This window comes from Arctopsyche grandis, chromosome 3 (genome assembly GCF_051622035.1).
Source record: "Arctopsyche grandis isolate Sample6627 chromosome 3, ASM5162203v2, whole genome shotgun sequence".
NCBI lineage: Eukaryota > Metazoa > Arthropoda > Insecta > Trichoptera > Hydropsychidae > Arctopsyche > Arctopsyche grandis.
In genome coordinates, this window is record NC_135357.1 from 29,131,081 (window position 1) to 29,156,295 (window position 25,215).

General features: G+C 34.2%; 1 protein-coding gene across 1 annotated transcript in view; it reads right to left on the reverse strand.

Annotated features, from left to right (window-relative positions):
- RyR (Ryanodine receptor) overlaps positions 1-25,215 on the reverse strand; it is a 92,968-nt gene that overhangs the window by 19,354 nt on the left and 48,399 nt on the right. Inside the window, exons 7-80 of the mRNA XM_077427612.1 lie at positions 25,037-25,155; positions 24,693-24,962; positions 24,437-24,619; positions 24,179-24,350; positions 23,931-24,100; positions 23,729-23,853; positions 23,170-23,373; positions 22,929-23,098; positions 22,661-22,851; positions 22,444-22,584; positions 22,211-22,365; positions 21,115-21,256; positions 20,832-21,042; positions 20,679-20,756; positions 19,654-19,784; positions 19,333-19,573; positions 19,106-19,259; positions 18,483-18,610; positions 18,332-18,412; positions 17,492-17,591; positions 16,603-16,720; positions 16,444-16,524; positions 16,139-16,363; positions 15,924-16,060; positions 15,704-15,853; positions 14,616-14,724; positions 14,358-14,529; positions 14,127-14,278; positions 13,332-13,475; positions 13,086-13,260; positions 12,817-13,014; positions 12,637-12,742; positions 11,297-11,408; positions 11,082-11,222; positions 10,870-11,007; positions 10,643-10,795; positions 10,449-10,564; positions 10,198-10,372; positions 10,011-10,114; positions 9,817-9,944; positions 9,649-9,738; positions 9,443-9,567; positions 9,185-9,367; positions 9,050-9,097; positions 8,848-8,977; positions 8,557-8,771; positions 7,723-7,870; positions 7,452-7,646; positions 7,243-7,374; positions 7,040-7,169; positions 6,808-6,956; positions 6,574-6,722; positions 6,339-6,501; positions 6,061-6,268; positions 5,909-5,983; positions 5,711-5,834; positions 5,549-5,642; positions 5,344-5,481; positions 4,994-5,017; positions 4,672-4,828; positions 4,480-4,600; positions 3,583-3,787; positions 3,356-3,510; positions 3,108-3,285; positions 2,888-3,023; positions 2,687-2,811; positions 2,493-2,613; positions 2,237-2,426; positions 1,907-2,156; positions 1,684-1,828; positions 1,485-1,597; positions 1,337-1,408; positions 1,099-1,257; positions 802-1,029 (exon numbers count right to left, since the gene is read on the reverse strand). Coding sequence (XP_077283738.1) covers positions 802-1,029; positions 1,099-1,257; positions 1,337-1,408; positions 1,485-1,597; positions 1,684-1,828; positions 1,907-2,156; positions 2,237-2,426; positions 2,493-2,613; positions 2,687-2,811; positions 2,888-3,023; positions 3,108-3,285; positions 3,356-3,510; positions 3,583-3,787; positions 4,480-4,600; positions 4,672-4,828; positions 4,994-5,017; positions 5,344-5,481; positions 5,549-5,642; positions 5,711-5,834; positions 5,909-5,983; positions 6,061-6,268; positions 6,339-6,501; positions 6,574-6,722; positions 6,808-6,956; positions 7,040-7,169; positions 7,243-7,374; positions 7,452-7,646; positions 7,723-7,870; positions 8,557-8,771; positions 8,848-8,977; positions 9,050-9,097; positions 9,185-9,367; positions 9,443-9,567; positions 9,649-9,738; positions 9,817-9,944; positions 10,011-10,114; positions 10,198-10,372; positions 10,449-10,564; positions 10,643-10,795; positions 10,870-11,007; positions 11,082-11,222; positions 11,297-11,408; positions 12,637-12,742; positions 12,817-13,014; positions 13,086-13,260; positions 13,332-13,475; positions 14,127-14,278; positions 14,358-14,529; positions 14,616-14,724; positions 15,704-15,853; positions 15,924-16,060; positions 16,139-16,363; positions 16,444-16,524; positions 16,603-16,720; positions 17,492-17,591; positions 18,332-18,412; positions 18,483-18,610; positions 19,106-19,259; positions 19,333-19,573; positions 19,654-19,784; positions 20,679-20,756; positions 20,832-21,042; positions 21,115-21,256; positions 22,211-22,365; positions 22,444-22,584; positions 22,661-22,851; positions 22,929-23,098; positions 23,170-23,373; positions 23,729-23,853; positions 23,931-24,100; positions 24,179-24,350; positions 24,437-24,619; positions 24,693-24,962; positions 25,037-25,155 — 10,875 coding nt within the window. The remainder of the gene's footprint in view (positions 1-801; positions 1,030-1,098; positions 1,258-1,336; positions 1,409-1,484; positions 1,598-1,683; positions 1,829-1,906; positions 2,157-2,236; positions 2,427-2,492; positions 2,614-2,686; positions 2,812-2,887; positions 3,024-3,107; positions 3,286-3,355; positions 3,511-3,582; positions 3,788-4,479; positions 4,601-4,671; positions 4,829-4,993; positions 5,018-5,343; positions 5,482-5,548; positions 5,643-5,710; positions 5,835-5,908; positions 5,984-6,060; positions 6,269-6,338; positions 6,502-6,573; positions 6,723-6,807; positions 6,957-7,039; positions 7,170-7,242; positions 7,375-7,451; positions 7,647-7,722; positions 7,871-8,556; positions 8,772-8,847; positions 8,978-9,049; positions 9,098-9,184; positions 9,368-9,442; positions 9,568-9,648; positions 9,739-9,816; positions 9,945-10,010; positions 10,115-10,197; positions 10,373-10,448; positions 10,565-10,642; positions 10,796-10,869; positions 11,008-11,081; positions 11,223-11,296; positions 11,409-12,636; positions 12,743-12,816; positions 13,015-13,085; positions 13,261-13,331; positions 13,476-14,126; positions 14,279-14,357; positions 14,530-14,615; positions 14,725-15,703; positions 15,854-15,923; positions 16,061-16,138; positions 16,364-16,443; positions 16,525-16,602; positions 16,721-17,491; positions 17,592-18,331; positions 18,413-18,482; positions 18,611-19,105; positions 19,260-19,332; positions 19,574-19,653; positions 19,785-20,678; positions 20,757-20,831; positions 21,043-21,114; positions 21,257-22,210; positions 22,366-22,443; positions 22,585-22,660; positions 22,852-22,928; positions 23,099-23,169; positions 23,374-23,728; positions 23,854-23,930; positions 24,101-24,178; positions 24,351-24,436; positions 24,620-24,692; positions 24,963-25,036; positions 25,156-25,215) is intronic.

Genomic DNA, 25,215 nt, shown 5'->3' on the forward strand with positions numbered 1-25,215 from the left:
AAGGGGGCGACTTGAATTTTTATTAAGAATATTTACAAAAACTGTCACACCGCAGTATTAAATAAATCATCCGGATTGAATTCTTCCATGTACATAAAAAAAGTATCCCAAAATTGGTAAATGGACTACTAGTCATATGTAAATCAGTCACAGGACAACCGGTCGCTCTAGATCGGTCACACGTGATCACCCGTCACACTAAAACTGGTCACGAGAAAACTGGTCACGAGAAAACTAGTCACACCCTAAAATCGGTCAACCAGTTTTCTCGTGACCAGTTTTAGGGTGTGACTAGTGTTCTCGTGATCAGTTTTAGGGTGTGACCAGTTTTCTCGTGACCAGTTTTAGTGTGACGGGTGATCACGTGTGACCGATCTAGAGCGACCGGTTGTCCTGTGACCGGTTCACATTTGACTAGTAATCATCGAACTCCTAAAAGTCATTACATACAATGTGAATGAAATGAAAAAATTAAATTTTGAGGGATAAAATCTGTGCTTGGTGAGCAAATAAATAATAAATAAGATACGGATAAAAGTGTCCCTGACTTTTGGGTAAAAATGTGCTTCAACAAAATAATTTAAAAAATAAAGAATAAATTTGTCAGTGTAATTTTTGAGTAAACTTATGTATTAAATTAATCAAATTATGTAAAAACCTAATAATAAAATAAATGAAAAATAACACATCATATTTTAAAACGTAAGTCTATTCTAATTGGTTCAATTTTTTTTGTAAACATGTAGTATTGAAACAAAAATAAAAAAAATTGTACCGAATATAAAATAATATTTAACTAACCATATGTAGACCGTATAGGACTTTACTCATAGCGACGATTCTCTCAACGGTCTCGTCTATCTGTTTGCCTTTCTCTGAGGCATCGGAGCCGGTTATCGTCACTTCTTTCTTACTGCCAAGTTTGCTGTAGAGGTAATGCTGCCAGGACATTTCATCGGCAGGATCAATTTTGTCGGGCAACGTCAATTGAGTTTTGGCAAAGTCGGCAACGTCAGTTTCTGAAGCTTTCTACAATTGTACACAAAACTTAATAACGATCATCTTACATAAAACATCCGTTGATTTTAAGATATTAACCTTCAAGTAGCGATCTTTGCAGTGCTGAACCAACTCTTGCTCACGACCGGCGAACAAATTCAAACCAACCGGCAATAAACGTTTCAGACAGGCGACCATCAAAGAAGCCTGGACTTCCTTATCTTTGTCGCGCTTCTTATCACGATGCTTCTTCTTTTTCTATTTTGCAAATCAAATTTGACATGGTTAATTATGCGTTTAGTATTTTACAATAATTTTAATATATCGAAACCAATACCTTTCCTCCACCAGACGGTGCACCGTCAGATATAACAGCCGATCTTCTGGTAGCCGTAGGCATTATAAGCGTCTAAAATATACAAAGATTTTTTTATTAATATGTATTTAAATTGTATTTTAAAGCACATTATAACAAGTTTACTTACCATATTATCTATTTCATTAGCAGAAATGAAGTTTTGTTCTTCCTTCAAGAAATACTGACTTTTAGACCATATATTGAATATATCAGCAACATAACTGTACAACTCTTCAGCCTCTGAAATCATGAATTTAAACAAAATATGAGAATAAAATTTAAGTAATTTAAAAAAAAAATTGTATACAATCTATATATGTATGTACCCGGGATATTATTTCTAAGCCAATGATTCCTTTGCAAATCAACATATTTGATCAGAAGAGGATAGAAGGCATAGATATCCCTAACCAACAATTGCCAATCTTCTTGTATTTGCGATTCAATTTGAGAAGTATCTTCTGTAGATGACTACAAATAAAATAAAACAAAATGAATAACATCTTTGTTCTACAAAAATCAACTTGACCATATTACAAGATCGTTTACTTTGATGAATCCCCGAAGACTCTCTTCCTTGTGAATCATGTTTTCAGTGCGACGACGCACTCTTTCAACCAACGGCAATAGCGGATCTCTCAACAGCTCTTCACCACTGTTGATAATGATTTGCTGAGTGTAAGCAGCGACACGAGTCATCCAAGGAGCATTTTCATTGCCGATATTCTTCCTGATCATCTTCAGAGTGTTCTTCAACAGTTGATTCATATGATCAGCGGTCACCATGGTTACATGATTACTATGAAAACAACACAAATTCAATCAGACCATTTAATCAGATAATACATTATGAGTCCATATCTCGAAAGAAAGTCTTACCCTCCGGACGGAGTCACATTGTCGGGACCTTGTGCCCACCAGAACGGCAAATATGAACAGAGAAGAGGCATTATTACATCAATAATATGCGGCATTTCCAAATAAGTTTTATCAGACTCCACAAACTGATCCACTTCTGTCAATATCGCTTCCAATGTAGGCATAGAAGATTCCATTTTTGTCATTATATCTAAAAAAAAACAATATAATCAAACAACTATTTGATTTTTTTAAACGTTAAAAGTATCATAAATACCTTGAGCTTCCAAAGAGTGATCTGCTATTCTATTGAGCAATGAAAATTGATTGTGCTTATTTAAGTGCGGCTCTAAGAAAGCCACCGGGAATGTAGAACTGAACGCACCGAGACACGAACCCTTAATAAAAAACCGTCACAATTTTTAAAATCGATAGCACATCACATAAACTATTATATGAGTTTAGACTTACCAAAGCTGGCTTGTGTCGTTCGATTTCAGTTTTGAGATATTTTCTATCGTGCGTCAACGTTGCATCCGTACCCAGAGTATATAAAGAAGCGAGCATTTTATACGAAGCAACTTGAATTTCATCCACTGAAAGGTTTAAATCGAACATTTTAATCTGTAAATATTTAATATAAAGCAATTTTAAGCACAGAATTCGGCTTACAAAGTAAATCGCTTCCATATTCACAAGCGGCGAGATGATCAAACATGGCCGTCAGCACCGGTAGGATAACACTATTGACATAGAACAATGATGTGCACGTTTTCAAATGCGTACCACGCAAATGACTGTATTTACCCTGTATATTAAACGATTAAAAACATCAATAAATACAAAATTTAATTTATATCATATACATATGTATGTGTATAAAACTACTAACGTCTTGTAAGTTGAATATAGTATGTCCTAAATCGTCTGCAGTATTATTGAAGAATGTTAACATTGAAGTTCTTATAAATTCAGGACAGTTTTTAACTAGAGATTTAGCATCAATGCCTTTCACAAGTACTTGCAAGCATCGTACTGATATACGTACATCGGCTCCGAAAGCCGCCAGTCTAAAAATGTAATAATTTGATACAAAAATCTGACAATGCATACAAGTGGATCATTGCAGTTTAAAATTACCTAGATCTTAAAAGACTTGCAAGTTTGCAAAACAATGAAGCAACCATTTCTTTTTCTTTAAGACTTGCAGCGCCTACGTTGTTAGTAGCTGTCGCTACAGCTATGAAATAGTTCCTGTGAGTCGAAAAGTATTTTTCCATCAATGGTAGCACCACCTGATTAAATTAAATCCCAATTAATATTAAGAATACGATTAATTTTTATATCAATAAATTAATATTAAATACTTTGGAGAAGAATTTTATATCTCTGCTGCTCGTTTTGAATGAAGTCCTTCTGCTGAAGGTTGTGGAAGGTTTCAAAAGCTTCATGTTGATAGTGGCACGGTCCAAATATTGTATAAGTTTTTCGAGAAGTGAATAAGCAAAGCGTAATTCGACTGCCATGCCAGCGGCTGCTTGTTCAGTTTCCGATTGACCAGATCGTGACGGTCTATAATATGAAAATTTGCATTCAAGTACAATACAAACGATCAAAACTACATACTAAAATATATTATACATTGTAGGAATATAGCGCGACTTGTGCTATTACATCAAAACCAGTGATCTCATCATCGATCCTGTACAAACATGCATAACTCAAGGGCAACGTCCCCTTCGATCATTCCAGAAGAAAGAGTTCATCGCTCGATCGTAAAACGAACGAAACCCAACAGTGATGTCATCAGGCAACCGCGACACATGTCTGAAAAGTCGTTTACACGTGGCACATGCCCGCATTCTTAAATGAACGACGTCTTGGCGCTGACCCCGTAGCTATAAACCACACGTTTATCGAAGACACGCGCCTCGAAAATAGGTCAACACGTGTCCTGGAAACGAAGACAAAGCATCTGCACACGGCACGCTTTAAGCCAGAACGTATATATAGCGACGCACCAGCTCCCAACACCAGAGTGAACCTTTGGAGTTCAACTAGATCACTACTCCGAAGCTCAACCTCTTCGTACATACAATAACCATTGTAACAATTGAACAAAAATAAACGATTCTCTTTCAAACCCAACTGAGTTGCCATAGGCCGGGAAACGGTCGAAACTTTTAACCCGTCCTATAACTGGTGACCCCGAAGTGATCTTTACTCCCCGTTACACTGGTGACCTATAACATAATACAACAAACCTGTGCAGTTTGTATCCTTGATATTGTAAATATTTGAGGAACTCTTGAGATCGTTCCCTATCTTTCTTCTTTTCTTTGTCAGTCAACAGATCGTAGGGTACCAGCTGAGGATGGATTCCACCTGGAATTATTTACTTTGCTTTACACGCGCAATGAATTACAACAATATGCTTAATAAACAGTTGAGTCAACCTCCGTTGGTCATGAGCTCTTCCCTCTTCTTCTTGGCCCAAATGTCGTGGGCGTTCTCGGCCAAGCGTTCAGCCATATTTTGCATCTCCCTGGACAGTGTCAAGTTGGTCATGTCGACAGGATGAGGATTGTAGTTGAAAGGAGTCGCTGAATCGACCTAGAAATATATGAAACTTTAATAGAAAATCATTTAATTTTAAATATAGCATTTTTTGTTTAATTGTGCAAGCGCAAACAAACTTTTGTGATGTAAATATTAATAATCATATTGGAAGCCTTAATTAAAATTCATTTTTTAAACATTTGTGCCAAAATTACTTACGACTTCAGGGTCGTCAGACGAACGCTGTATCCGACGACACGATGATTATAGGCAGACAGGAAACAAATAATTTGGATAAAATGCATATGAAAACACAGGAAGCATATACAAGACAAAATTTAATACAAATTAAGCTTTTGTTAGTTCAAAAAAGATATAAACATTTATATACATATATGTATATGGGGCAAAAAATAAAATAATATTCATTTTTACTAACCTCTTCTTAGTTATTATATTCATTTCAACAAAATGGAAAATTAAATAAAGGGGGGGCGGGGGTAGGTTCTCATTCAACGTGAAAAAAGCAATTATTATAATATATAGAAGTTTAAAAACATATAAATTACCACATTAGTTTTAGATTGTCTGCGCATGGAGCTTCGATTGGATGTTGGAATATCGACTTCAGAATGTTCAACAGACCATCCAATGGCGAGTAAAGCTTTGAGAGATTCTCTGACTGGTTCCTTATAACGTTCTTTTTCCTAGAATCACAATAAATCATATCAATTTCACATTGAAGACGTCTCATTCATTATGCATAATACTTACATAGTCATTTAACATATTGTAAGGCTTGAGTCTGGGATGGCATTTTTGCGAATCTGACAAGGCTTCACCGTAAACCCATGAATTCTCCAATTTTCTGCAAAATAGCGTGACATTAGTTTTAATCAATAAAATTCAAACAAATAACCGTATACATAATCATACTTAGAAGCCCAAGCGTCGTGATAGTGCTCAGAGAACTTTTGCACGATAGTATTTAAGTCGTTGTTTAAAGCAACGGAGCTGGTATTGATCGGTTGTGGATCATATTGAGGATTATCGGGTCCACCTACATGTTTATAATATTGTTAATAAAATATAATAATTCATATAATACAAATATTATAATTGAATTAAAAATACCGGAAGACGTCTCTTTTCCATAGAATTCATCGTCATAATTCTTAGATAGAGAATAATCAGGTGGAAGAGCACATCCTACAATTGGAAGCATGTAATTAATACAAATTCTAAATAGCTATGTATTCCAAATATTATACTGAAAAAATATATACCAATAGCTGTAAGACATGGAAGAGCTTTTCCGAACAATTCAGGATCATAATCCATTTTGCTGAGAGAATCGAAAATATTACTGAAGAGCATCATGGTAAGACGCTTTTCTTCATCAGAACTGGCTCCATAAACACCTTGTCCTGACGTTGAACCTTGTCCTGACGTTGAATAGTATTTAGCGCAACGTTCATAATGTAGCGTCAGCAACTAAAATACAAATAATACTGTCAAGCATCTATTTATTTGTAATATATTCACAAAAAAGCTAAATATTTACCCTCAAAGCAACAGTTGTGTATTCTGATAGTTTAGAAACATCAATGGTTAGTTTTCTCAAGAGTTTCAACAACATGGATGGTTGCATTTGAGAAGTGAGAGCAACTAAGAAGTCAGATACAGCTTCACGTTGACCTTTGGTCAACATTCTATTCTTAGATAATCTGCAAATAATACTTTTAGGTAAATGACTGTTTTTTTTTGTGAAAAATTTAAATAAAATAAATTATAATAACCTGTATACTGTGTGCAATGTTGCATCGAGTAAACTAGCATAATTTTCAGCTTCATAATAAAATTTAGAATGAGTAATCAATAAAGGTAGAATTGAGTTACCAATGTAACGATTCATAGATAATGCCATATCAGATTCAGAACCATCATTCTAAAATTCAAAACATTTTTGTTAACAATCATAATGAAAATATAGTTCAAAATGACAAAATTGAAAGCATAATCAATATAAGTACTCTATCTAGCATAGTAGCTGCTCTGAGATCAGGTAAGAATGCCTCTTCTAGGATTTTGAAGAATAATTCTTGAGTTTCTATACCGTAGACACGCTCTAAGAATAATACTACACTTTGCTTGTGGCCGGGAATGAGACCGGATGGCATATCTAAAATATCAACAATCATTAATATGTATCACGATTTTTATACATATATGTATTTAAATATATCAATGAATATTAAACCAAACCTGATTTGGGTCTTTCTTGTCCAGCTGCCGGATTTAACAATGTAAATTTAAGACTCAAAACTCCTTGAAGATCTTCTAACGGTACCAATGATCTTAAAATGGCTCTAGCTCTCAGTGATTCGTTTTTGCCCTATATAAAAATGAAACTGTACAGAAAATGTTTAAATTTATATAATAAATAACTTCGATTCAATTCGATATACTTGAGCGATGACGCCGGAATCTGGAGCACATCGTCCGAGCAAATCTACCAAAGTACAGTAGAAACAAAGGATGGCAGCTCCCGTATCAATGTAATCTTCATCTTCTTCCGATTCTGGAAGAGGATGCGAGAACTGAAAAAAATAATATAGCATTTAAAGTGTGCATACAATCTTCAATGTTCGATCCATTCAATTAAATGCACACTTACTGTTACATCAGCACTAGCTTCAATATCGGTCAGCTTACGTCTGTCAGCAATTCTTTCTGACATTGTATTAGCATCGACGATTGCACGAAGCAGACCTTCACCTTCTCCACGCAAAGCTGGGCCAAGACATTCGGGACGTCTGATCAGCAAACGGATTACCAAATTGGCATTTTCCTCAACACTTTCTCCGTTAACCTGCGAAACATGGTTCATATGAATTTTAAACAGTATATAGACATAGTATTTAAAAATCATATTATAATATACTAACCCAAACGCAAAATCTTAAGAAATCCAAATATCTTTCTCCTTCCACTGGATCCCAACCCAAATCAGGATATCCTTTTTCAATCAATTCCGAGTTTGATTGCAGACCACAACGTGATAGATAAATAGCAATCTTTTCTAAGTAATGCTCCCTGTAATTTTATATATGTATTATACTTAACAGTTTTAAATGCGTTTTATAATTATATGTAGCTATCTTAAAAAGATCCAACCCACAAAAATATTTTTTTCATGATATTACTTTTATTTGTATTATAATTAGGTTTGGTAATGTAGGAATATAGCACGACTTGTGCTATTACGAATCAAAACCAATGATCTCATCATCGATCCTGTACAAACATGCATAACTCAAGGGCAACGTCCCCTTCGACCATTCCACAAGAAAGAGTTCATCGCTCGATCGTAAAACGAATGAAATCCAACAGTGATGTCATCAGGAAACTGTAACACACGTGTACCGAAAACAGGTGCCTCGAAAACCACATTCTTAGACGAACGACGTCCTGGCGCTGACCCCATAGTTATAAACCACACGTGTACCGAACACACGTGCCTCGAAAACAGGTCAACACGTGTCCCCAACACACGTGTCCTGGAAACGAAGACAAAGCATCTGCACGCGGCACGCTTCAAACACCAGAGTGAACTTCTGGAGTTCAACCAGCTCACTTCTCCGAAGCTCAACCTCTTCGTACATACAATAACCATTGTAACAATTGAACAAAAATAAAGGATCCTCTTACAAACTACACAACATGTTTTTCGTTAGGCCGGGATACGGTCAACATACCTTCCCTGCCTTACAGTAACATACCTAAGAGCAAGAGCCAATTCAGTATTTTCCATAAGACTTGAATAGGCAACGTCTAAAGGTGTTGAACCACGTAGTGAAGGTCGAGACAAGAGAATATTAGAGTTCTCCAGCAAGAAATCAAAATGGTCAAACATGGCACGTTGATTTTGACGACCTGTACGACAAAAGTAGCACAAGAAACGACAACATGCCACTACCATTTCGTGAGAGGTATCCTGGAAAAAAATATGTTAGATATATTATACCAAAAAAGAACATGTATGTACATATGTATGAAGAATAAAATATTACCTTTTCTTTAGCAACAGGTTGTCCATCTTGATCGGCTTGTGGTTGAGCTTGAGCATCGCTCTGAGCTTGAGCACGTCTTCCCAATGTATTCATCATGACTGCCATTACGTTTTCGTGAACACGCAATATTCTATCAATTTAAATTAATTTATTATATAAATTATTATTTATATTAAAATTATAATTAAAATAAAATACACACCGAATTAAATCAGGATGTTGGAAGAAAGTGTGGTTATTGACAAGTTTCCTATTAAAAAACAAATTCATTTATCAATAAACTTTTTATAATATGAAGATTTATTTTGAAATGACATTAAAAAAAAATGAGCCGAACCAAAGACGAGTACGCATAAGCTCTTCCTCTTCTTGACTCATCTGTACTGGTAAAAGGGCACGAATTTGGCTAAGACCAATCCACATTTCAGACACGTCCTTTTTCGTCTTCGAATTGATCACATAAGTTTTCTCCAAAGCTCTTATCAGTTCTCCGACAGCATCGTATTGTCGCACCAACAAACTGAAATTAAATCAATTATAAATACATATCGAATACTTTAATACATATACATATTATAAATCAACCGAGTCTAACCTGAACATTTCTCTGACCAATTTAGGTGTTTCGATTTGAGATTCTTCAGCCCATTTTACGATGGTTGTAATGAGCACTTTACGGAATATCTCTTCGGGAGTTTTTTTCACAGGTGGTTCTTCGACCTGAATTTAAGAGTAAATAATATTGATTTTATTACATATACATATGTACTACACTTGATATTTTATGAAAGCAAATATTACTTTGGGCTCGTCTTCTAGTTCTTTTACGGCGTTTATGAAGTTGTATAATTTGGTAATTGGACCATGCTTTTCTGGAGCTTCTACTACCTCCTAAAATTAAATTTATAGCATAAGATTTTTTATAATACACACTTAAATTAAAATATTTAGTGTAAAATTTCATGAAACCTCTTCTACGGGCTCTTGAAGGGCGGCAAGCGAAACGTGGCACATAAGATCGTTATGAAAACCAGTCATTCTAGATATGAGATCGTCAGCGCATGGTAAGTCATCCTCTTCTTCTATATGCTTGAAACCTATTTAAATAATACATTATTATATTGTTAAAAAATAAATAGCTTATCAGCATCATTTTTACATACTCAAAATAGCATTCATCTGTTCTCTCGGTGGACAACGGTATTCTCTCGTTTTCTTGGCAGCTATAGCACTCGGCAGATCCGATTGTTTAATTTCAACATAACGCCTGTACAGTTGCATTATAAATTAAAGAAAAATTCAATTCATAATTCATATATTAAAAAAAAATATATATAAAAAAAAACATACTTCAATTGATCAGTTTGTAGATCACCAACAAAGTCATGACTGAAAGCAATGATTGACTCGACACGATGCCTTAGTTGAATATCATTAAGATGATGCAATAAATAGCACATTTGTAATTTGGCACCTTCAGCCATCTTCATATGTAATAAGCCTTTTCGATGTTCGTCTTTTCCTTCTAAAAAATCATTTTTATATCTAAAAAACATATATATTTAAATTAAATATTAATTTATTACAAATAAAAAAATTGCCTTTTTCAAATGAAGGATCCCAAGTTTCAGGATTAATCATAATCATCAATTTTTCTACATCCTCATCTCGTATCATTCCGACTAATAACAACCTATCAGTCAATTTTAGCAATGGACTGAAATAAAAAAAAAAATGTAAATAAAATCCACTCTCAATATACAACATATATAATGATATTATTAATAATACAAACAGGAATAGGTTCTCATTGCTGCCACCGACGGGATCCCTATTATGCACTTGATTTATTTCAACGGCTTCAGCGAGGGCAGACATAATATAGTCTCTGACTACATCCAATGGGAAAAATGGCGAATATAAATTCATTATAGTCGTTATATTATCGCTGAAAATAAAAATAAAATTTAATACATGTCAATATATAATGCAATATTATATTTTTAATTTAAAATTTCGTACCTGATATCAGTCATATTCATCTGCGGCCTCACACTTTCAGTCTTCAACGAGCGCAAGCTATGTCGCATTGCTGGATCTTCGTAAAGATCTTTCAATTCTTGACCGAGCGGGATGATGAACTCATTTTTGCACACCTCCCTGTAAAGACTCACATGTAAATACTGCAGATTTGAAACATTGTATCACATACGCAGTAATACATATTTACATACATTGTAATAGCGTGGGATTCTAAATGTAATGCAATCAAGAGATCATATAAACCCTGGCGTAAAGGCCCGGACATGTACTCTGATTTGATAGCGTACAACAGTTGCTTTTGATCTACGTGTTGACACAATGTGTGTGCAGCCCTTGAATCAAACAAATATACAATTATTTATATATTCAATAAGAATTTATGAAAATTTCAACAAATAGACAGTACCTGTAATTACTTTGATAACACAAGGCGGCATACAGAGTCAAAGTATGAGCATGGAAACTCAATAGTTTATCCATTTCAATCAATTCCAATATATCAATACATCTATCTTCCTCTGTGAAATATATAAAATAAATTAATACTTACAAAAAAAATGAGACCAACCCATGACTTTATCTATGTATTTGAGGAATATAAGAAGGTCACAAAACAAAATTTGATAATTAAATATACATACACGATCACACGTGACGGTATGAGAGCATTTTCTATACAAATTGAGCGCAAATGTAGGGAAATTTACACAAGACAAAAGTTCTACTTCCGGTTGTCGGATTTTGTTCGAAATTTTTTAATTACTTAAAATCACTATACTTATTATACACATTGAATATCAAGAAAATAAAAATAATTCAAAAGGTCAAAATAAATAGTGAAATATTGTTAAAAAAAAATACTACTTCTGGTTTACGAATTTTGACTAAAACCTTATCAGCTCTAAGTTAGTACATATATAAAAAATATAAATATAAATTTTCAGCTTGATACATTTATGGGTGTGGACAGAGTCGTGGTCACAACATTTTTGACCTTTCTAAGAGGAAAAATCCCATTTACAGTTTATTAAATTTAGTGAGTTTTTTTATTATTTTCATCACATTGATACAAGAATTATATTTGAATTTTTTCGTGAAGTGCACACATGTTTTAGGAGTCTAAAAAAATAGTGGAAGAAAAATCGAACAAGAGTAAACTGCCAATTCCGGTTGACGGATGCTTACAAAATTTCATACATAACTTGGTATTAAGCTTAAACTTGTAGATATGAAATTTCAGTTCAATAACCCAAAGATTTTCTGAGAAAAACGTAAAAAAACCTCGATTCTCTGGAGTAAAAGTACTACTTCCGGTTCAGGTAAAAATATTTAAAAAATATTAGGGTACAAAATTTATAATTTATATTACACGTAAAAAAATTTGAGTCTGATTTGGTTAGCGGTTTGGCAGATAATTGAATTCAAAAACTTAAAAAAGAGGACACCTATAAGGGGAGGTACCATTTCCGGTCAAATTAAAAATTTGAAAAAAATTTACGTCGTATCGATAAGAATTTCAGTAACCGATACTAAGTTTCAGTACAATAGGACGAACTGTGTTCAAAAAATCCCCAAAATACACTGACACACAGACACACATTTTTTCTCATGACCAGTGATCGATTCTCAGTTCGAATCAGTCAATATCTCGAGTTTTTGCATGATCACAAAACTTCATCTATTGTTACTACGTACATAGATAAAGTAAATGTACTAAACAATTTTTAAATATTATACAATACATACCCGGAATATGAAGTGCAAGCATCGAAATTGGATCTTCGCACAACATTGACCATCCTCTGATGTCTGATAATTTCAAAGCGTGCACTTGAAGGGATTGATTTGGCACCTAAAATATTATAATCATTCATTTTTAGCCGCATTACAATACATATTGTATGTAATAGAATCACAATTTAGTACCCGAGCCCACTGATGAGGTTTGAGACATTGCACTTTTAGCCTGGGCGGGAATTGGGGAATAGCATGCTTATCACCAGTCGGTAATACTGCTGCACTCAACGGCAATGCGGTTGCAGTGCGTCCCAATTCAATTTGCAAAATCTCTTTGGATGTTGCTTCTACGAATATAGCCGGGAAAAGTTTCGTTTCTGGTTCCATCTGAAGTACAAAATGTATTGATTGAGCTTCAAAAGTATAAGTACAACCACTCATGCAAATAATCTATGCACCTTAAAGCGATGAGAAGTTTCTTTGCCTTCACAAGTAAATGATATGTAACCGGTTGCAGTATCTACAAAGCAACCTACAAACATTCCTTGAGATGCACCCTTTCCGGTTGCATCGGCCATAACTTCGTTGTATAGCTCATCAGCTCGTACCATATAGCAAGATTGCCGATCGATTCTAAAATTGTTATAAGTTTCAGTTTACATTTTATATAAATAATATAAACAAAACCAAAATAAATAACTCACTTTTCAATGGGTCTTTCATAGTCGTCGACTATGATTACGGATGCATTACGGACTTTAGTCTGATTGAATTCCTTAGAATAATAATGATACTGTGTGGTCACCCAACCAACGTACACATGTGTCGGATCTTGACCAGGGAATACTCTTCAAAAATACAAAAATAAATTAAAAATTAGTAGTAAAACGATACATATTATCATTGTAGGAATATAGCACGACTTGTGCTATTACGAATCAAAACCAGTGATCTCATCATCGATCCTGTACAAACATGCATAACTCAAGGGCAACGTCCCCTTCGACCATTCCAGAAGAAGGAGTTCATCGCTCGATCGTAAAACGAACGAAACCCAACGGTGATGTCATCAGGCAACCGCAACACATGCCTGAAAGACATAACACGTGGCGTTTGTTTACACGTGGCACGACCGCATTCTCAAACGAACGACGTCCTGGCGCTGACCCCATAGCTATAAAGCACGCGACTCGAAAATAGGTCAACACGTGTCCCTAACACACGTGTCCTGGAAACGAAGACAAAGCATCTGCACACGGCACGCGTCAAGCCAGAACGTATATAAAGCAACGCGTCAGCTCCCAACACCAGAGTGAACCTCTGGAGTTCAACCAGCTCACTTCTCCCAAGCTCAACCTCTTCGTACATACAATAACCATTGTAACCATTGAACAAAAATAAACGATCTTCTTACAAACTACACAACATGTGTTTCGTTAGGCCAGGATACGGTCAACATACTTTCCCTGCCTTACATCATAATCAGTGATAAATTTTACCTGACACCATAGAAATATTCATCCATCAATTTGAAGCATTCAGCATCGTAGATATCATTGCCAATCATTTCTGTACCAGTACCAGTTAGGGCATTTGTGGTCATCTGTTTTTGTCTGTCTGGAACTGCCGGTGGTTGAACGGCCAAGTTTGACTGTTTCAAATTAAAATTTTAATAAAATACTTACATAGATCTAATGTTGTTTAAAATAATGTTTTTATGAATGTATTACTTGAGAGATTTTAATTTGTGGATTGGCTCCGCGAGCGAGTGTTGGTTGACGATTGAGACGACGTTGGTCAGACATTGCGGCTTCGGCTTCCATTTCGATATCTCCGATAGGCGATTTACTTTTACCACTCTTTGCACGATCTCCACTCTCGCCACGTTTCCGAGAGAAGAATCTGTAAATACGTTCATCATATTTTTTAATTTGTATAATATTTCAATGACAAACGAGCTACATAGGTATCCTGTTGACCCGATTTACCTGAACGGCGATCTTCCTCTCTTGTCTTTCTTATCAGCAGGAGAATCAGCATATTGAGCCATTTCTAATTCACTATTAGAGCGTGGCATACCGAGACCGTTAACCATTCCTAAAGAATAATACATATAATCTATTAGTGAAGTAAAAATATATATGAGAGCCTATAATGCAAAGTTTATAAGATATAGTGTGAAAAAGATAAAGTGATAGGCGTTTAAGTAATTAAAATCTGACAAAACGAAACCAAAAGGCGAAGTGAAGCTAATACAGTTTTTGCAAGCCTATTTCACACTTTTGCAAATGAAATTCACCCTTTTGCAAATTAAATTCATCCTTTTGCAAATTAAATTCATCCTTTTTCAAATGAAATTCATCCTTTTCAAAAATCGTATTAAAAAATAAAGAAACCGAATTAAACAATGTGTGCTTTTTATGTATTTTATTTTAAACTTATATTTATATTTGTACATACATACATACAAATTTATTTAGAAGGTGCAAATATTATTTTTATTTTTTTATTTTCAATTTTATTCAGTTAATCAAGTTAATACATACATAATTCAGGAAATATGGTTATTAAAAGTATGTTGGACGTTCCAAGCTCGATGACTTTATATTATAATTTTATATTATTTATATTATATTATAGTTATAATTTTAATTTTAACTTTTAATAACCATATTTCCTAAATTATGTATGTATTAACTTGTTTAACTGAATAAAAATTGAAAATAAAAATAATATTTGCACCTTCTAAATAAATATGTATGTATGTATGTACAAATATAAATATAAGTTTAAACTAAAATACATAAAAAGCACATATTGTTTAATTCGGTTTCTTTATTTTTTAATACGATTTTTGAAAAGGATGAATTTCATTTGCAAAAGGGTTAATTTCATTTACAAAAGAATTAATTTCATTTGCTTAAGTATTAATTTCATTTGCAAAAGGGTGAATTTCATTTGCAAAAGGGTGAAATAGGCTTGCAATAACTGTAAAAGCCTTGTAATAAAATCAACATGTTTCAAATGAACTATTGTATATGTAATATAATATATTTGAAATGTTTCTATTAAAAACCTTGTTGCTCAGATTGTGGACTTCTGCTCAAGGATCCTTTTCTGGGTGGTTTAGTTGGCAAACGACCTTGTCTAGGACTTCCTCCAGATCCACCAGCGCCACTCATATCAAGATCTTGCTCGCCACCATCTTCATAGTTACGATGTAAGCCTAATAAATTTGTCAAAATTAACATTCACATACTATTTTAACAGATTAATATATATTGATCAAATCAAACCTTTGATGTCGCTCATTGTGAATCCGCTTTTCATAATTTGTTCAATATGTGCCGGAGTGCTTTGCTCAGCGGCTTCAGCTAACAATCTATTCTGTCTCATTTTGATTTCCTGCCACCGACGACCCTTTTCATTTTCGCTAATGAGATAATGCAATTATTACAAATTAATTTCATATTTTTCTTACAATATAAAGTGAGGAAAATTCAATATTTACTCAATAAATTCACTGAGACATATGACGGGAAGGGACAGTCTTAAAAATTCCCAATTGGCCTTTTCCATCGTTTCAAATGTGTTGTGAGATATTTTCATGCAAGGTGGTGTGTCTGAACCGGCTGGAATCCTCGTCACATCTATCTTAGTATCTGGTATATCTTCGGTGTTTTCAAATATGGGTTGATCTTTAGTATACCAATACGTTACCGGTCTTTTCATGTTACTATAACGACAAGTTCAATAAGAAAAACAATATAATATAATAAAAACAAACGATTTTTCGTGTTAAATAATTATTATTACACGCAGAAAGGTTCGTATCCTTCTTGAAGACCGCATGTTGTGAAAAATTTCAAGGTGTTCACATCTTGACCAAAAGTTAACCTGTTAACAATGTTTATTATTAATGTTTTTAATTATATAACATTAAAATGTTAATGTTGATGATCGTGTTATTTATACCTTGCTCTTTGACCGACTGCAAGAGTACAAGCTGGGACAAAATTATCACCTTGAACGTCAGCAAAAGACGTTTCACCTCCGAGAGCATCCATTAACAATTCACCGTTTAATGAAAAACCTATGTTTTAAAAAGCAGATGTTTTATTAATCTATTCAATTGCATATAATGCGTTGTATATTTCAGATAATGTAAAAATAACATTATGCAGGATGAAAATTGTGATCGAATGGATGATGATTAAAAGCAGTTAAAACACAACATTAAACATTTTTTTAATAATGGAAAATAATGATTACAAATGGAAACGGGTCGATATATATATATTTTTAATTCAATAACATAAAAATTTTACTATGGGGACATAACTACGAAGCAAAGAAAGTGCATGATTAATGCATAGAAAATTAGAAGTGTGTGTTGAATGTAAAATAGTATACTTAAAAGTCAATATAGAAGAATTACTTTTAAGTTAGAAAATTAACAGTACGTTGAATGAATCATCGTAAAAAAATGTTTCATAAATAACATGCGATGAAAACCTCATTATTGCTTTTCAGATGTCCGTTAAATCATAATAGTATCATGCAGCATAAGCACTGGCATTTTTGGATATAAGCTTGGCTGTGAAAAATTCGTATTATTATAAGTTTAGTTATAAGCAAAGGACCTGTTTGTTTAAATATTCCAATACAATGAAATAAGTAATTCTTTCATTATTATTTTTATTATTGAGATGATGATGATTTATTTTTTAATGTATTACTTTTCATCAAAACATTGCAAGCCTCTGCGCGTCCGGTTTGACGCACGTCATCGTTAAAATTAGAGGTGACTGTTAATGAGCAGTTTAAGAGAATGACTTAGCGAGTGCTACATCGTGAGGCTTACTGATGGTTCTGTCGATCAAGTCCAGAAACACTCCAACTATATCACCAACAGCCCATTGTTTACCGAACGACTCCATACTGCCACAGTAAACTTTTTCTTCCTATTGAAAAACACGTTAACATACAAATATAAAGAGTCGAAATGAAGAAGTTATTTAAAAAAGACTGCAAGAAAATATATGAATTTGAAAAGATGTGTCGTGTGCTGTCAAAGTTGATGATGAAGACTCGGAGGAAAAGTTTTCCAATCGTCGTTGCTCAAACTACGTTAATAAAAAAAAAATTGTTCACACGTACTATTATATTTTGTGGGGATGTTTGATGTGTGCTTTAAATCACAAACGGTAGTATTTTTTATAAACACAGGTGCAAGGAAAACAATGACTTTACGAAGACAAATGCTGACTATACATGATATATATATATATACAAAATACATAGGACGGTGAATGTCATTCAAAAAAGTTGATGTTAGAATTAGAATAAACAGTATTGTCAGATACAAAAAAATGGATTAAGCACAGTGTGACAGGCTAACTAACTACACAGTTAACCGGCCGACTCACTGATGGTTTGATCCGGCACGTCTAAGAAACATCCCACTACGTCACCAACTTTGAAGAGTATACCAAACGAGTCGCTCGAACCACCGTGAATTTTTTGCACCTAGTTTGGTTAGTGGATAATCATTTTGTGAAATTTAAAAAAAATATGCTATTATGTCTTATATGTACATAAAATTTAACACATGTTATAAATGCATATATTTTATTTTGGTATTGATCTTAATTCTGGGCACTGCCTATTTTTAAACTCTGAAACATGTCATAAATTATCTTACATTGTATCCGTCGAAAGCCCAAGAGCTCTCATCTTGTCCGAGCATCATTCCCGGTGCACAGTCGGCGTGAGCCCATCCAACCTAAAAAAAACAATAATCATATTATACTTGCATAATTTGTAACGTTTACTAAAAATAAACAAATAATCACCCTCATTGGACCGGCTGTTAATATTTCGAACTCAAAATACCACTTTCCAGAGGAAACTGCGTAGTTCTTTTCAGCTCGATATGTTCTAAACGCAGCGTGCTTCAGCCGAGATGCCTCAGCCAGTAGTGCTACGATTAATACAATAATAAGAAGAATGTCAAAATATTGTAGCATATATGTACTAAAAAGAGCCGCCAGTTAAGTGCAATCGGATTAAGCCGAGGCGCATCCTTGACACTGTGCGACGGTTATATGTAATTGGTTTCAAGGATTACTAAGTGCATGTAGGCTAAACAATGGCCACCGAGTTGGCTGTTATTGGTCCCTTCTCAGAAGTGACCGATACCGTGGTACCGTGGGACCGAATGTCGTGGGAATACATATCCGAGTACGTGACCATAACAATAGGTAAACAAATCAGACGTCGAAGATGTCCTGAGAGACCTGCCCCTTATAAGGCGGTACTTAGGCGATATCAAGACATTCTGGACGGAGCACTGGCGGTGCGTGTATCTCCTTTATCACCAATAAATGCTGTGACACGACTTTGGCCTTTTACTTGGATCCTCCACCCACCCCGACGCAACAATATTTTATTCATTTAAAATACAATGTATATGTACCTTCATGTTGCTCTCCAGCCGGTGGATCAAGATTATATCCGTACACTAGCAGAGTGCGCACAGTTTCCGAAGCTGTATCTCTATTAGCTTTTTTTATAGCTTCGTCTACTTTGGAGTAAGGCACCAAGTGAGGCGATCGTCTCATATCAGGATCCTGAAAAATTAAAAATAGTATATATAATTTCCTGTCACATTTATAATAATATTTTAAACAAAAAATAAATTACTTCATTCAAGCCGTATGTCCATCCTTGTTGAATGCGTTCTTTTGCCCAAAGATTGTGAGTATTTTCAGCTAATTGGTCGACTAACTCTTCCATTTTGGGAGTCAGAGTAACGGCTGATAGATCTAAAGGTGCTGGTTTGTAGCCGTTCGATTGCATAAATGCCTCATTGGGTAAACGTATGTTCTTTATACGCGCCGGAGGTTTATCGAGACTGATATAGTATCCCAATGATAAAATTGTCCTAATATAAACAGGAAAACATGTTCAGTTATATTGCACTGATTAAATTCACATTTTTATATTGCTTGATTGGGTTCATACTTGAGAGTTTGGACGGCAAGTTGGCTGTCGTATTTTTTTTCAGCAGCTGGCAACCTTTCGAACTGTACAAGACATGGATGGATTCTTTGAAGATCATCACGTTTTTCACCATAGACCCAACCGGCTTCAATCTAGAATGGCAATAAAAAAAAATTAGTACGATTGATTAACATTAATACGATTCTATAGATATTTTATTGTGTCAAATTAACCAAAGAAAGCATAAGCCAAGTTCAGATCTGAAAATCCCCTCTGGAGAAAGTCTGAAATGGCAGTCAGTAATAAAATATTTAGAAGTAACGTTCGATAAAAGAATGAGATGGGCACCTCACATTGAGTGCGAATGTAGCGGGGTATTTCCTCAATATATCCAATATTTAATCGCCATAGTTCTTTATCAACTCAAAATAAAATAAAATTATATCGCGCGCTCATATTACCATTATTAACCTATGCTTCGCCTGTATGGAATAACGCCTCGAATATTAAACTTTCCAAACTCCAAGTAATACAAAATAAATCCATAAAAATAATTTATAATACACCCATATATACTAACTTGAAAAAACTGTATGCCATATATAATATTCCGTTTGTTACAGACATTGCTAACAAACTAACCAGTAGATTCTATGACATAATCACTAATAACCATACTAAAACACTTGTGAAGAGACTCGGTGATTACAACAAAATCTATACCCTTCAGGTATAACACACAGATTACCTAAACACAATCTGCTTTAGGTCATCGACTTTAGAGAGTCTTTAATTAATATTATGTATTAGATGTATTATGAGCATTTATAAGAATTGTAAATACGTTTTTGAGCTATTTTTCCTATTACGCTGTACATATTAACATTATAATAATATAATACTATGATTACTAACAAAATTAATTTAAAATTGTAAAATAGAAAATTATCAGTAGATCAGTAGCTATTCAAATAGATATAAGATGTATTGTGAACATAATTTAGTAATAATAAAAAGCATTTAAAAATCAAATCAAATTAACCAACCTTATTCATGGCCCACATTTCATGGATGTTTTCCGCTAATTTATCTCGAATTTGTTCAATATACGTTGATAAAGTTATCTAAACATCAATCAGAAACATTAATAATTAGGATAAATATATATAAAAACAATGTATTCTAAGATATAAACATACCAATCCGGTGTCTACAGGTGCAGGTACAAATGCAGTATCGTCTTCTACCAACCACGGTCCTGCTAGAACGCATTTGTTTAAATTACCAAAATACGAGCAGGGATCCAATCCAAGTGTTTGATGAGGAAGAAGACTCTCGACCAAAGGTGACATTTCTGGTGGTGGGACGTATCGCAATCGACCATGGTCACCACCGAATAAGAAACGACAACTACAAATCAAAAACCAAAATTAAAAATATGTACAACTTTTTGTGATCATTCTATATTATGATGATATGTACCTTAATTTGCTTGAACAGCTCATCACAGGGAAGAACATACCATCGAGATTAAAGTTTCTGAAGCTAGCAGGAACCTTTTGTCCATTGAACATGAATGTTATAACCGGCACAGTCAAATCAATGGCACAACCGATAACATCACCTGTAGATACAATAAATTTTTAATATCCAAATTTAATATCCTTAAAATATATAAAGAATAATTTGTATATAAAATTATTATTTCGAATAAAAACACCAATATTTTTTTTTTACTACCGCCATCTATGTATAAAATTAATGACTACCAAATGTCACCGAGATTAAAAATCTTCGGACTTGAAATGCTTCTTAACCTTCCAGCGGGCGCGCTGTCGTAAAATTTACGACAAATGCGCTTTATCGCATCCCCTACTTTTACCACTTTGTGACGAGCATCGAGCTTCGAGCTATTCGAAGGTCAGTATTTCCCGAAACTGCAGGCGAATCGGTTGTGCTTAGAAGTTTTTGTGAGTCATCGATATTTGGGAATTTCCGTTGAGTCCTTTACATGCAAGAAGCATTCTGCAGTTGAGGTGGTTTGTAATAATTGTAAGGATGAAAATATTAATTCTGACTAATAGGTAATATTGATTCTGATTAATAATTCTAACTAATGATCGAATAGATCGATAAAATATTTTGTTTTGAAATGTTAGCATATTTAGAGTGTTGTTTTGGTTTTTTGTTTAGAAAGTAAAATATATATTTTTTAAAGTATTGTCATTTATCATTTTTCATAACCTTATAACATTTCCTTTTTTTCCATTTACATAAAGAAATCACCATTTACATAAATAAAACGCCATTTACATGGAGAAAACTTGATGACATAAAATTTACGACAAGCGCCCGCTCAATGGAAATAACTCTGCGCGCCCGCTGGAAGGTTAAACGATATTTTATCTCTATCGTAATGGCGGAGGATCCATTTACTTATATTGATGACCAAAATGAGCAATATGGCAAAGTATGAAAACGATCGGATAAGATGCAAACTTTTTCCTGAATTGTAATCGTAAGTGAAACGTAAAGGAGGTATGTAAGTAATATGTAATAATATGTAACAAATGAATACCTTTTCTGATAAAAGGCTCTTCGGCGTGCATTTGATTTACAAACGTTTTTCTACCACCGGTCCAAAGATATGCCCCGTCAAAGCCAAATGAATATAAATCATCTCCTACTCCATTTCCACCCCATTTTTCACCTCCTCCAGGATATGGTATATACCTTTTGTTAAAAAATAAATATAATGTATAAGAAAATCATTGGAACCAAAGTATATAGGTACATATGTTGATCACTTACCCAGCAGTATTAGCCCAGCCGATTCTCAAATGAGGCATCATATGTGTCGTTTGCTCAATGTGATCCATTGTAACTTCAAAATACCACTTTTGATATACAGCAGAGCCTTCAACACGTCCCACAAATATATTTGGACGAATGCTAGAATGGTTAAATTGGTTAAAATAATCCAATCAAAATTGTACTACATATAATTCACACTTTATATTATACACACCTTGAAACGTGATCTACAAGTTGAGTTTGCAGCAAAAGATTTTTTCCAGGTAATAAGTAATCACAAATGTTATTTTGAGATGAACGTACAGCTACCCCGTTACCGACACACAGGGAACAAAGTACATCCAGTACTTTAGGATCCCTTCCATGTTTTTCCAATAAAGAAATAATAACTTTTATATGCTCGTCCTATAAAATGAATCCATTAATAAGGCAAATAAAATTTGTGTGTAAATAAAAAGTATTTTAAATTTAATTTAGCTCACTCTCATCATGTTTAGGGCTTCTGGTGAATCAATCAATACGCAGTGAAGTACATCCAACATGCCGGTACCTTCACCGGATGCCTGAGAGCCCAATCGGGAGAAGAGCCAGTTTAAACGATTGCTATTAGCAAATTGAGCACAATTTGTATGATTGCCCTGGATGATTGCAGCTATAAATTAAACGTTGCATTACTATTCACATATGATTATACTCCATGCATATTATTAGATTTGATCTCACCAAGTAGTTGGTAGAGATAGCCGGATATCATTTCCCAACTTTGTCCAGATTCATCTCCGGCGAGGAAACCAGCGAGGAAACCTTGAGATGTTATGACGTTAATTTTGTCAATGGCTTCCAGAATGAGATTTAGAATGCCTTCTTCTTGGAACAGATCCTGCCTGTTACGCAAAGCCCGGAATTTATTTTGTTTTTCTTCGTGTTCTGAAATAATGTGATGTTATTAATGAATCATATTGTGTTAAATTAGGTCATCGACTTTAGAGAGTTTTTAATTAATATAATGTATTAGATGTATTATGAGCATTTATAAGAATTGCAAATAGGTTTTTGAGCTCTTTTTCCTATTATGCTGTAGATTAACATTAGAATAATATAACACCATGATTACTAACCAAATTAAATTAAATTGTAAAATAGAAAATGATCAGTAGATCAGTAGCTATTAAAATAGATATAAGATGTATTGTGAACGTAATTTCGTAATAATAAAAAGCATTTAAAAATCAAAAATTGTGTTAAATAGGCATACTTTTCGTTTATTTACGTTAAAACATACCCATATCTTCCTCTGGTTGCGCAAAATAGTTTATTAAATCTTCCAAGCACATCACCATTTCATTCAAATTGACGGATGCAAAAAACAATGAATGTCTTCGATTTTCTTGAAGTGTTTCCAATCCACTTTAATAGAAAATAAACACAATATTTAAAAATGAACATATTATAAGACATTAAAATTAATATATAACAAAATTTACTTGATGAATTTTGTGAAGAGAGATGAACATTTACGAATAACACGAGCTGTACGGGACTCTTCTTCTTGTGATCTTGAAAAATCAAGCCCGTCATCCATTTTTCCTTCTTCGTGTAGTACTGCTTGTTTTTCTTCAACTTTTCCTACGCCTTTTTTCTTTGTTTCATATGACTAAAACAAAAAAAACAAAATTAAAGCATGACCACAATCAATAAGTGTCGATAAAGTTACAAATGAATTTTCGAATACTTTGTATGAAAGCCACAATCCTGACTCTGAATGTTGTACAATAACTGTAGAGTCACCATATTTGATTATAGCTGAACCGATTACTTCAAGATCTTTGTCTTCCAGTACGACCCTTTGATCGTCCTTCTCTTGACGGAGGCAAAACGTCGACGAAGCCGTCGTAGCTTCATCTCTAAAATCAAAAATACAGATCATACAACACATGAATACAAACACAAATGACATTGATTTAAACGAAAATTGATTCAAATTACTCACCGGGCGATTAGAACAAGTTCATTGCCATCGTTGACACCGAGATAACGGCCAGTTGTAATATGACGAATGCGCATGGGATGATGCCAATTGATGAACCCACCGGCCCATTTGGTACGTGCCAGTTCTAAGCGCCACAAAGAACGAGCTTGCGACATTACAGAACCACCCTCATACACTACGATACTATAAACAAACATCCACATCAGAACTTGTCGATATCTGAGAAAATTTCATCAATGTAATAGTTTGTATATACTTATGACCCGTTTGTTTCGTCCACGTTGAAGGTATAGTGAGACATTCGTCGCCCCCGTGAAAGAAACGCAAAACATCACCTCCAAATACGTATCCCACGTACTTCATACGTGATATACCAGTTCCATAAGGCTGTACAGACCAGTGAGTTACGTGGAAACTAGCATTTACGACGGAAACTTCGTTTTCTTTGGTTGTATGCAAGTAGCGTTCAGTTGCTACGGACACCAAAATTAAGTCATCTCCTACTCTCACCTTCTCACCCTCAGATCTGCAAGGTAATGAGTTCATAAGTGTGTTAAAAAACAATATAATATGGTAATTTTATGTATGAAAAAGATAAACCTTTGTTTGCTAGCAGGATGTACTGTCCACCAGCAAGCTTCTCCTTGAGAATGTTCTTGCAAACCCACATCGAAGGCCAATTTATCGTTTGATGATGATGTTGAGAGGCAAGCCAAGTACTAAAATCAGTAATCGATTGTAGTAAAGTTTCAAAAAAACTATTTGAATAAAAAAATGGA